This window comes from Monodelphis domestica, chromosome 7 (genome assembly GCF_027887165.1).
Source record: "Monodelphis domestica isolate mMonDom1 chromosome 7, mMonDom1.pri, whole genome shotgun sequence".
In the NCBI taxonomy this organism is placed as follows: Eukaryota; Metazoa; Chordata; class Mammalia; order Didelphimorphia; family Didelphidae; genus Monodelphis; species Monodelphis domestica.
Window position 1 is genome coordinate 200,995,619 of NC_077233.1, and position 13,409 is coordinate 201,009,027.

Genomic DNA, 13,409 nt, shown 5'->3' on the forward strand with positions numbered 1-13,409 from the left:
AATGAAAATAGAGGAAAATGTAAGAAAACAAAAATTTGGCAAATGCGAAACAACACTTTCAGTTTTTTTTTTTTTAAATTAAACATTAACAAATTGGCAATCCTTTATCCTTTTTTTAGCTCATCAGGGAAGAGGAGAGGGAAGTAAAATAATTTCTCTCTTTGGGAGGCACATCCATCTATCCTGTGCCTGACAAAATAGAACAAAATTGTACCAGCAAAAAGCTGGTATCTATATTCCAAATGTCTTAAAGTCATAATTTCTTCCTTTTTAGTCTTTGGAGTTTATAGCCCAATTAGTATGTTTCAATTAAAAGCTACACAGTCAAAATGAAAATAAATTGATTATAATAGGACCAAAAGTACAAAAATCTTTTCTACACCAGCATTACAAAGAATATTTACTTAAAAGCTTGACACCGAGGACTTCCGGTTAAGATGGTGGCTTAGAGAAAGCTAAAGCTCAGATCTCCTGAAAACCCTTCCCGACCGATCTCAAACGATAAGCTCCTAAGGCGCCGAAATTCAAAACGATCAACAGCACAGACCCTGGGAACCCTCCTCCTGGACCTGGACCCGGTTCAAAAGGTACGGCTCCCCTCAAAAGCCAGAACCCGAGATCACTCGGACCTCAGGGGTAGGAGCGCAGAGTCCAAGGCTCCCGGAAGCCGCAGCCCTGCCGGGCTCAGAGAGCAGAACCCTCAGGGCCTTCTACCCGAGTCCGGGTGAAAGTTACTGCCTGGGGCTTCCGCTGCAGAGAGCTGGTCGAAACAACAGCAACCCTCAGGGCGGGCAAGACAGCCTCACGGACTGGATCCTGCTATCCAAGTCGCAGTGAAAGTCCTTGCCCTAGAGCTTGGGAAAGCTGCAGCCCATCCCCCCGCAGGCCTACAAAACAGCCTCACGGTCAGCGATTCTGAAGGCAACTTCCTGAAAGCGAGCTAGGGGGAGAGTGTGGCCTCGTAGTCTGACCCTTCCATTCCAGTTCCAGTGAGGCATATTCAGTTTAACCCAGGGAAAGCTCATAGAACCAACATCTGCCCAGGACTAAAGCCTCGGATCACCAGAGATAAGAAAAGCTAATCCTCCACATTCAGAAATGGCAAACTCCACAGAACCACAGAAGCCCCAAAATACCAAGAAAAATAAGAAGAAAGGGGCGACTTTGGACACATTCTATGGAGCCAAAATACAAAATACAGAGCAGACAGAAGATAATATAAAAGAAAATGCTCCAAAACCTTCCAAAGGAAATGGAAACTCTCCACAAACCTATGAAGAATTTGAATCAGAAATGACCAAAAAGATGGAAGCCTTCTGGGAGGAAAAGTTGGAAATAATGCAAAAGAAATTCACGCATCTACAAAACCAGTTTGACCAAACTGTAAAAGAAAACCAGGCTTTAAAGGCCAGAATCAGGCAGCTGGAAGACAACGATCGTGTAAAAGAGCAAGAATCAATAAAGCAAAGCCAAAATACCAAGAAATTAGAAGAGAACATAAAATATCTCACCGACAAGGTGATAGATCTGGAAAATAGGGGGAGAAGGGATAATTTAAGAATAATTGGACTCCCAGAAAATCCAGAAATAAACACCAAACTGGACATGGTGATACAAGATATAATCAAAGAAAATTGCCCAGAGATTCTAGAACAAGGGGGCAATACAGCCACAGACAGAGCTCACAGAACACCTTCTACACTAAACCCCCAAAAGACAACTCCCAGGAATGTAATTGCCAAATTCCAAAGCTATCAAACAAAAGAAAAAATCCTACAGGAAGCCAGAAAAAGACAATTTAGATATAAAGGAATGCCAATCAGGGTCACCCAAGACCTTGCAAGTTCTACTCTGAATGATCGTAAGGCATGGAACATGATCTTCAGAAAGGCAAGAGAGCTGGGTCTCCAACCAAGAATCAGCTACCCAGCAAAACTGACTATATACTTCCAAGGGAAAGTATGGACATTCAACAAAATAGAAGACTTCCAACTTTTTGCAAAGAAAAGACCAGAGCTCTGTGGAAAGTTTGATACCGAAAATCAAAGAGCAAGGAATACCTGAAAAGGTAAATATTAAGGAAAGGGGAAAATGTTATCTTCTTCTTTTACTCAAACTCTCTTCTATAAGGACTACATTTATATCAACCTATGTATACTAACATGTGGGGGAAAAAATGTAATGTATAAATAGGGGGTAAAGAAAGACCAAATAGAATAATCATTCTCACACAAAGATTCACATGGGAAGGGGAGGGGAAGAAAACTCCTATAAGAAGGAGAGGAAGAGAGGGGGGGCGTTACTTAAACCTCAATCTCAGGGAAATCAGCTCTGAGAGGGAAAAACATCCAGATCCATTGGGATCTTGAATTCTATCTTACCCAACAAGGGTAAGGAGAAGGGAAAACCAAGGGGGGGAGGGGGAGAGGGAGAACAAAAAGGGAGGGAAAGAGAGGGGGGAGGGGGAGGGAACAAAAAGGGAGGGACTAAAAAGGGAAACATCAAGGGAGGGGACAAGGGGGACTGTTTCAAAGTAAATCACTGGACTAAAAGGTAGAGCCGAAGAAGAAAAGGTTAGAATTAGGGAAGGCAATCAAAATGCCAGGGAGTCCACAAATGACAATCATAACTTTGAACGTGAATGGGATGAACTCACCCATAAAACGTAGACGAATAGCAGAATGGATTAGAATCCAAAACCCTACCATATGTTGTCTTCAAGAAACACACATGAGGCGGGTTGACACCCACAAGGTCAGAATTAAAGGATGGAGTAAGACCTTCTGGGCTTCAACTGATAGAAAGAAGGCAGGAGTGGTAATCATGATATCTGATAAAGCCAATGCAAAAATAGACCTGATCAAAAGGGATAGGGAAGGTAATTATATTTTGTTAAAAGGGACTATAGACAATGAGGAAATATCATTAATCAATATGTATGCACCAAATAATATAGCACCCAAATTTCTAATGGAGAAACTAGGAGAATTGAAGGAAGAAATAGACAATAAAACCATACTAGTGGGAGACTTAAACCAACCATTATCAAATTTAGATAAATCAAATCAAAAAATAAATAAGAAAGAGGTAAAAGAAGTGAATGAAATCTTAGAAAAATTAGAATTAATAGACATATGGAGAAAAATAAATAGGGATAAAAAGGAATACACCTTCTTCTCAGCACCACATGGCACATTCACAAAAATTGACCATACATTAGGTCACAGAAACATAGCACACAAATGCAGAAAAGCAGAAATAATGAATGCAGCCTTCTCAGATCACAAGGCAATAAAAATAATGATTAGTAATGGTACATGGAAAACCAAACCTAAAACCAATTGGAAATTAAACAATATGATACTCCAAAACCGTTTAGTTAAAGAAGAAATCATAGAAACAATTAATAATTTCATCGAGGAAAATGACAATGGCGAAACATCCTTTCAAACCTTTTGGGATGCAGCCAAAGCGGTAATCAGAGGTAAATTCATATCCCTGAATGCTTATATTAACAAACAAGGGAGAGCAGAGATCAATCAATTGGAAATGCAAATGAAAAAACTGGAAAGCGATCAAATTAAAAACCCCCAGCAGAAAACCAAATTAGAAATCCTAAAAATTAAGGGAGAAATTAATAAAATCGAAAGTGATAGAACTATTGATCTAATAAATGAGACAAGAAGCTGGTACTTTGAAAAAACAAACAAAATAGACAAGGTACTGGTCAATCTAGTTAAAAAAAGGAAGGAAGAAAAGCAAATTCACAGCATTAAAGATGAAAAGGGGGACAGCACCTCCAATGAGGAGGAAATTAAGGCAATCATTAGAAATTACTTTGCCCAATTATATGGCAATAAATACACCAATTTAGGAGAAATGGATGAATATATACAAAAATACAAACTGCCTAGACTAACAGAAGAGGAAATAGAATTCCTAAATAATCCCATATCAGAAATTGAAATCCAACAAGCCATCAAATAACTTCCTAAGAAAAAGTCCCCAGGGCCTGATGGATTCACCTGTGAATTCTATCAAACATTCAGAGAACAGTTAATCCCAATACTATACAAACTATTTGACATAATAAGCAAAGAGGGAGTTCTACCAAACTCCTTTTACGACACAAACATGGTACTGATTCCAAAACCAGGCAGGTCAAAAACAGAGAAAGAAAACTATAGGCCAATCTCCCTAATGAATATAGATGCAAAAATCTTAAATAGGATACTAGCAAAAAGACTCCAGCAAGTGATCAGAAGGATCATTCACCATGATCAAGTAGGATTCATACCAGGGATGCAGGGCTGGTTCAACATTAGGAAAACCATCCACATAATTGACCACATCAACAAGCAAACTAGCAAGAATCACATGATTATTTCAATAGATGCAGAAAAAGCCTTTGATAAAATACAACACCCATTCCTATTAAAAACACTAGAAAGCATAGGAATAGAAGGGTCATTCCTAAAAATAATAAACAGTATTTATCTAAAACCAACAGCTAATATCATCTGCAATGGGGATAAACTAGATGCATTCCCAATAAGATCAGGAGTGAAACAAGGATGCCCATTATCACCTCTACTATTTGACATTGTACTAGAAACACTAGCAGTAGCAATTAGAGAAGATAAAGGAATTGAAGGCATCAAAATAGGCAAGGAGGAGACCAAGTTATCACTCTTTGCGGATGACATGATGGTCTACTTAAAGAATCCTAGAGATTCAACCAAAAAGCTAATTGAAATAATCAACAACTTTAGCAAAGTTGCAGGATACAAAATAAACCCACATAAATCATCAGCTTTTCTATATATCTCCAACACAGCTCAGCAGCAAGAACTAGAAAGAGAAATCCCATTCAAAATCACCTTAGACAAAATAAAATACCTAGGAATCTACCTCCCAAGACAAACACAGGAACTATATGAACACAACTACAAAACACTCGCCACACAACTAAAACTAGACTTGAACAAATGGAAAAACATTAACTGCTCATGGATAGGACGAGCCAATATAATAAAAATGACCATCCTACCCAAACTTATTTATCTATTTAGTGCCATACCCATTGAACTACCAAAATACTTCTTCACTGATTTAGAAAAAACCATAACAAAGTTCATTTGGAAGAACAAAAGATCAAGGATATCCAGGGAAATAATGAAAAAAAACACATATGATGGGGGCCTTGCAGTCCCTGACCTAAAACTATATTACAAAGCAGCAGTCATCAAAACAATTTGGTACTGGCTAAGAAACAGAAAGGAAGATCAGTGGAATAGACTGGGGGAAAGCGACCTCAGCAAGACAGTATACGATAAACCCAAAGATCCCAGCTTTTGGGACAAAAATCCACTATTCGATAAAAACTGCTGGGAAAATTGGAAGACAGTGTGGGAGAGACTAGGAATAGATCAACACCTCACACCCTACACCAAGATAAATTCAAAATGGGTGAGTGACTTAAACATAAAGAAGGAAACCATAAGTAAATTGGGTAAACACAGAATAGTATACATGTCAGACCTTTGGGAGGGGAAAGGCTTTAAAACCAAGCAAGACATAGAAAGAATCACAAAATGTAAAATAAATAATTTTGACTACATCAAACTAAAAAGCTTTTGTACAAACAAAACCAATGTAACTAAAATCAGAAGGGAAACAACAAATTGGGAAAAAATCTTCATAGAAACCTCTGACAAAGGTTTAATTACTCATATTTATAAAGAGCTAAATCAATTGTACAAAAAATCAAGCCATTCTCCAATTGATAAATGGGCAAGGGAAATGGATAGGCAGTTCTCAGATAAAGAAATCAAAACTATTAACAAGCACATGAAGAAGTGTTCTACATCTCTTATAATCAGAGAGATGCAAATCAAAACAACTCTGAGGTATCACCTCACACCTAGCAGATTGGCTAACATAACAGCAAAGGAAAGTAATGAATGCTGGAGGGGATGTGGCAAAATAGGGACATTAATTCATTGCTGGTGGAGCTGTGAACTGATCCAACCATTCTGGAGGGCAATTTGGAACTATGCCCAAAGGGTGCTAAAAGAATATCTACCCTTTGACCCAGCCATAGCACTGCTGGGTCTGTACCCCAAAGAGATAATGGACACAAAGACTTGTACAAAAATATTCATAGCCGCGCTCTTTGTGGTGGCCCAAAACTGGAAAACGAGGGGATGCCCATCAATTGGGGAATGGCTGAGCAAATTGTGGTATATGTTGGTGATGGAATACTATTGTGCTAAAAGGAATAATAAAGTGGAGAAGTTCCATGGAGACTGGAACAACCTCCAGGAAGTGATGCAGAGCGAGAGGAGCAGAACCAGGAGAACATTGTACACAGAGACAAACACACTGTGGTATCATCGAACGTAATGGACTTCTCCATTGGTGGTGGTGTAATGTCCCTGAACAACTTGCAGGGACCCAGGAGAAAAAAACACCATTCATAAGCAAAGGATAAACTATGGGAGTGGAAACACCGAGAAAAAGCAACTGCCTGAATACAGAGGTTGAGGGGACATGACAGAGGATAGACTCTAAATGAACACTCTAATGCAAATACTATCAACAAAGCAATGGGTTCAAATCAAGAAAACATCTAATGCCCAGTGGACTTACGCGTCGGCTATGGGGGGGGGGGGAGGAAAAGAAAATGATCTATGTCTTTAACGAATAATGCTTGGAAATGATCAAATAAAATATATTTAAAAAAAAAAAAAAAGCTTGACACCTCCGAATCCAGAGGAGCAAATCAAAACAATGGGACCTCAAGTTTAGGCAAGTATATGAATTTTATTTGAACTGTTTGGGGGCATGTGCTTTAATTGTAATGCATAATGACATAAACAATTCTGTAATGTATGCAACCGAGACTGGCCATAGAGCTCTTTAAGTCTAGTCCTTTTGGATTGTGCTCTGGCTGTCCCCTTTTATTCCTTTGGTAATTAAAATAACAACTGTATGCACTGTCTTTTTGAGCTTTTCAGGAGCTAAAAATAACTATAAAGTGGAATAGTCACCCAGGATATAGGCATCCCTCAACTTATATAATGTAGTTGCACACCCAGGAAGGTTCAAGTAGGACAAATTTGCAAATATTAAGGATTATTCATTAATTTTCAATTTATGATTTCAGGTTTATATTATTTCAACTTCTAATTAGTCTTCCAATAAAAGTAGTTTCTAATAATTCAGTTTCAATTTTCTAACTCTTATCTCTCTCTCCAGCAGGTACCAGTCTATAGCTAGCCATTTAAATTCATTAGGGGCCATGCTATTTAAAGGACTACTTGAAATTCTTCAAAGTTAGGAATGGTTATTAAAAAAAAAAAAACCCTTACCTTCTGTCTTAGAATAGACACAAATTGTTTCATGGAAGAAGAATGACAAGGGCTAGGTAAATGGGGTTAAGTGACTTGCCCAAGGCCACACAGCTAAGAAGTATCTGAGGCCAGATTTGGACCTAGGACCTCCCATCTCCAGGTCTGGTTCTTTATCCATTGAGCCACCTTGCTGTACCAAGAATGGTTATTAATTTGTTTCATGAGTTAATTTATTTTTGTTTTAAGTTTGTACTTTTGATCATTCCATTTTTTTTGAGCAGAGAAACATGCCTGCCATCAAAGAGAGACTACAAGTTGACAACTCACTTGTATTCTGTGAATTGAAATAGAATGTCAAGAAATTTCTAACCTTAGAATTCAATGCATCAGCTTGGGAAGACTTGTATAGACTGATGCAAAGTGACAAGAGCAGAACCAGAGAAACAACTTTTATAATAACAATATGACAGACATACAACACTGAATGGAACAACAACCATCCTCAATTCCAAAAAGCTCATGATGAAGCTTGCTATCCAACTCTGGATATGGGATTTATGGAATCAGTGCACATTGGAATAAATACATTTTCCCTTTGTAGGGACCTTTGCAATGGGAAAGAAGATGTCAGAAAATTGAAAGGAGTGACTCTGACTGTAGAATTGCCAACATAGTTGGCAGATATTTTAAGGGTTCTACGTCATTCCCTGCTTATGGATAAATCTTCATAGAGACAGAAACAGTAAAATCAATTTTTATAGCAAGTTAGATACATACCTAAGGAGTGGGCTATGCTCAGAGATCATAGAGAACATCTGTATAAAAAAAAATCCCTTCCCCCTTAATATATGAGTTAAAACAATCTGAAATTTATGGAAGGTACCACAAGTTTTTCTTCATAGAAAAATAAGAAAAGGCCAGTGGCACAGAAGCTAAGAATCTGAGAATTTCAAAAGCCTTTCCCTTCTCATTGTTTCCCTTTCAGGTCTATATGCCATCTTTCTGGTAAAGAAAGCAAAGTAGTACAACTGACCTACAGACTTTATTACTCCATCCCATCTACTCTAGTAAATAATTTTATATATCAATTATTTTAAATAAAAATTACATACATTCTTTTTTGTTTGTTTTAATCAAATTACATAAAATGAAATATAATTTAATATAATAATGAATTTAAAATTCAAGATTTTATCTTTTTTGCTTCCTTAGGGTTTGCTTATTTTTAGTTTTCAAATTTTAATGCATATTCAGCTTATTAATCCTCTTTTTTCAATGTTGCTCATGTATGTATATAGGGATATAATTATTGAGGAAATAATTCACTTTCTGATAAGCACTATATAAGAAACCAAAAAGTAATCTGGCAGGAATTAGGGTTAGACCAACATTTTAAACTAAATTAAATGATAGATTCAAAATAAACAAGTAGGTCAAATGCATGGGCAAAATTTAGCCTGCCACCTGGTATTACAAAGACAGGATATAAATATGAATTTTGCTTTTTAAAATACAACAAAACTTTATTTTAAAATTTGGAAAACATTTTTGGCTCATAGGCAAGACAAAAGCAGAATATGTGGTAAATTTGGCCTTTGGATCACAGTTTGCCGATCTCTATTAATGGCCATAAAATAAAAATCTAAAGTGAATCAATATACTTGTAACCAACATGGAAGTTAAAATTTAACCAAAGGGTTATGATAATTTAAAAATGAAATAAACAAGAATGGTCATATGAAATTTTTAAAAAAAGCTTAGAGATGATTGATTGAGGAAAAAAATCTATGAAATTTCTTGGTCAAGTATTCACTATACCATATTTTTAGTCTTTTCAAAGAATAGCAATCATTTTGCTTCATCTCTTCTATATTTTTGAGTTCCAATTTATCTATTTCTCCTCTAATTTTAAGATTTCTTTTCTATGATTATTTTCATATTTGACTTTCTTGTTTTATTGATTTTGTATTATTTTCAAAAATCTCTCCCTTTCTCTTTTCTGTGGCATAGTGTTGTAGATTCCCCTCTAAGGATTGTTTTAGCCACATCTCAAAAATTTTGCTGTTTTGGTCCATAATTAGCATTGTTTTTTTTTATAGTTCTCAATCTTTTAGATACTATTTGCTCTTTGACCCAATCATTCTTTAGAATTTTATGATTAAGTCTCCATTTGAATTTTCATAGTTTACATGATATATCTTGATTGTGCTAAGTTAATAAATTACAATTTATGGTGCTGTGGTCTATGAAGCATATATTTAACACCTGCTCTTTTTATATTTATTTGCAAATTCTACATATCCTAAAACATAGTCTACTTTTCTAAAATATCATGTAGTCCTGATTGATATGTATATTATTTAGTGGTTCTTTTTGTGAGGCATCATTAATCATTCAGCTCTAAATCTTTGACAATTCATTCAATTCTACTTTTCCATTTTATTTTTCTTTTACATTTGTTCAATTGAGAGAAATGAACATGAAAATTTTAAGTTCTTATGATATTAGCATATAAACCATTTTTAATTTAGTAAATAATTTCCCTTATTGGCATAGATGCCAAGTCATTTGGAAAATATAATTTTGTTATTCGCTTTGTTATCCATAGTTCCTTTAATTATCAAGCAATTTCCTCAATTATTTCTGTTATGATTTTGTGTTTTTGCTTGGTTTGGTAATATAATTGCAACTGCTTCAGGGGATTCACTTCATTTATAGTTAAAATGCCTATCAGTTTTATTTTATGCATGTATTCATTTTTAGATATATTTTTGTAAGCTACTGGTTTGTTTTCTTACCCCATTTACACTATCATTTTATTGAATTGGTTTTTAAAAATACCATTAAAATTATGAGTTAATTTTATATTCTCCTACATTTGTGTCTGTAGTACTGCTGTGAAGAAAAAATTCCTTTTCCTGGGCTAGTACTTTGTCCCAATGGTTAGTTTTTCTTAATCTTATTTGATGAAACATTTATTTTACAAGATCTCCTCCCCCATCTCACTACCCTTCCTGTTTGTAAACCTTTTCCCTAGTTTTGGTGTTATATTTAATGTGTTGATTTCTTTTTCCTAATTTCTCTAAATTATCTAATTCTTTCTCAATTTTCCCTAGTTTCTATCACTTAGGTGAGTAGCTAAAAATCTCCATGTTATTCTCTCCAAGTTCATTTGATTCTTTTTCTTAATTATTTTTTATCTCATTCTTTCCATAATTCTTTCCTTTTTTTATAATCTTACTTTTTGTTCTTTGATTCAAAGAGACTTTTCATTTCTTTTTTGAGCTTCTTTGTGTTCCTCAAAGAATTGAAGATTACACAAGTGTATGATCTTTGAGTGCCATTTTCTAATTTGTGTATTCAGAAATTCCCTGCTAATGTGCTATAGTAATACAAAATAGTATGCACATATTTCAGGGATTTTTCCTCCTTTCCAAAATCTTATATTGAATCTGTGCTTGTTGTATTTGACATCATTGCCTTTGAAATATATAGATACCATGTTTTTCTTAGTGTTTGGCCTTTTGCCTGCTAGATTTTTTTTTTCACTTCTGGATTTTTCTGTTATTATCTTTTCCTTTTCTTTTTCACTTCTTTGAAAAATATTACCACCTTGAATTCAATTTTCCCCAACCTAATTATTTTCATGAGAAGCACAGATTCTGACATTTGTCTTTTCCCACCTTCTTTTTTTTATCATTTGGAATCATTCTGGAATTGCTTTTTGTTCTTTATTCTTCTCTTGAGAATCCAAAGGATTCTGTTTAATCAGGCTTTGATTTACTTGCCATTGTCTTATAATATTGGTGAAGAGAGTTTTTATTCTTTTTGAAAGTTTAGTACTCATTATGCAGTAAATGTCCAATCTATCATCTTGTTAGCCAGTCATATAATCTGGAAGTCTCATGTATTGTTATTTTTTTTTTGTAAGATGAAAACTTATAATATTAAAGTTTCCTTGACATATATAAGCAAAGTAAAAAAAAATATTTTATGAACTCTTCTTGGCCTAAACTAGCAAACCAAACTGTTGTACAAATGTTTCAGCTTGGGGGCAGCTGGATGGCTCAGTGAATGAGACTCAGGCCTAGAGGTTGGAGACCCTACTAGCTTCAGATCTGGCCTCAGACACTTCCTTGCTATGTGACCCTGGGCAAGTCCCTTAACCCTACTGCTTAGCCCTGATCACTCTTTCTTATAACCACAATACTGGTTCTAAGACAGAAGGTAAGGATATAAAAAAAATTACAGATTACCAAGATGTTTCTTAATGACCACAAACAAAGTTTTGCCATTTCTCCATCCCCACCTATTAAGGGGGCTGCATCTTATGCATATAAGTTTGGATAGCAAGTTAAGCTTTTACTAAAACATAACACGAGTCCAGAAGTAGATCCAACATCATCAAAACATTAAAATCAGAAGGGACAAATAATATTTATTCTAACTCCATTTTTGTAAACAAAAAGAGAATTCAGGATTTATGGTGTTATGTCATTTCACTTATCTATTTATGGCAGACATGCTTGTAATAAGCAACCATAATTAAGTCAGTTATCTGGTGAGATATTATACTTTAAAAATATCATGTTCTAATATTTACACATTTTTACTGAATTCACTCTATAAACGGCATCCATAAACCTGATTTACAATTAAAAGTAAATTTATACCCCTAAATAAAGCACTTCTGAAAGGAATGGAATACACTTTCCAAAAAAGAAAAGAAAATGTTGAGTTAATCAAAGTTGTTTCATGCAATATTTATGAAAACAAACATGCTAAATTTTAAAATGCCAACATTTTTCAAGCTTTAAAACGAGTCCCTCCCTTTTCCTCTTCCAGTTTCTCTGTTATTAAAATGGTTTGTTCAGAAAGCAAAATGGGGATCTCTAGATATAATACTCTCCTTTTTAGCTTTGCCCTGCAGCTAAAGTGAGAATTTCAAATTATATAACAAACCATCCCCAGTTCTGAGAAACAGGATAGGAAATGAATAAATCTTTCTTCAGAGACCCTACAATCTGATTTGCAAGCTTTTATGTAACAACATGGAATGAGCACACATCACAGAAACATTTGTAGGCGTAATAAAGCTGGATCTCTATCTTATTTTCACTTTAGCCCTCATTTCCTAAGTGGAAATGTTCCAGGCCTGCTGTGGCTGATGTTCCTAGTAACATTGACTAATTAGCTACTGGACATCTGCTCCAATAGCAATAAGCTTGGCTAGTGAGATAAATATTTTCATAATGCATACGGCATTATGCTGGGTTTCCTTCAACTCTTCCCCTCAGATGTGCTCACTGAAATAATCCTCCCTAAAATATTTCCTGCTCTCCCAGGTACATCCATACGAGGCTACACAGGGATTAACTATGCCTGTTAAATAACTTGCTATAAACTTCCTATAAAAAGACTTGTTAACTGGATGATTGGAGCAGAAGAGCCCAAGAAAGTCCTATAAGGTTATTTTTCCAGTTTAATATCTTGTATTTGGTAAGATTCTTTACCAAATCCCCATTTGCATAACTAGTACTTATTTATATAAGATGCTTTAAATAAGGGTATTTTTTAATGAACCTTCCTACTTCTAAATGAGTATTTTTTTAAGCCTGCCCAAGGACAGGTACCCATTGTGCAGTATGATTCTACTCACCTTAGTGTGTTGAATTTTTAAGTTGCTGAGTGGGGCGGGTAGGGTCCCCTCTGCTGGATTCGCTGGGGTTTGTTTCTTAGAAGACATTTCTGGGCTTGTCTTAGACAGACAGGGGAAGTTCAGTGGCAGACAGGCTGAGCAATTTTGTTCTGACAGAACCCATGGCTTTATAGTTCCTTTTTCTCTGAACTGACTGAGGGTCATTTGCATACTGGAATGTGATTGGATGAACCAAACTAAGAGTCAGAAAATGACATGACTTCTTTTACAACACAGTAGGTAAGAAGGCCTTGATTTTACATTTATAATCTTAAAAAAAAACAACACAAACATTTCACTTAACCTGTAGCAGGTCAGGAAGACAGTTTATTTCTTGCAAATGAATTCACAATTTT

General features: G+C 35.5%; 1 protein-coding gene across 1 annotated transcript in view; it reads right to left on the reverse strand.

Moving 5' to 3' along the window:
• ALDH1A4 (aldehyde dehydrogenase 1 family, member A4) overlaps window positions 1-13,200 on the reverse strand; it is a 60,585-nt gene extending 47,385 nt beyond the window's left edge. The window contains exon 1 of the mRNA XM_056806329.1: window positions 13,015-13,200. Coding sequence (XP_056662307.1) covers window positions 13,015-13,101 — 87 coding nt within the window. The 5' untranslated portion in view covers window positions 13,102-13,200. The remainder of the gene's footprint in view (window positions 1-13,014) is intronic.
• Window positions 13,201-13,409: the final 209 nt, after the last annotated feature.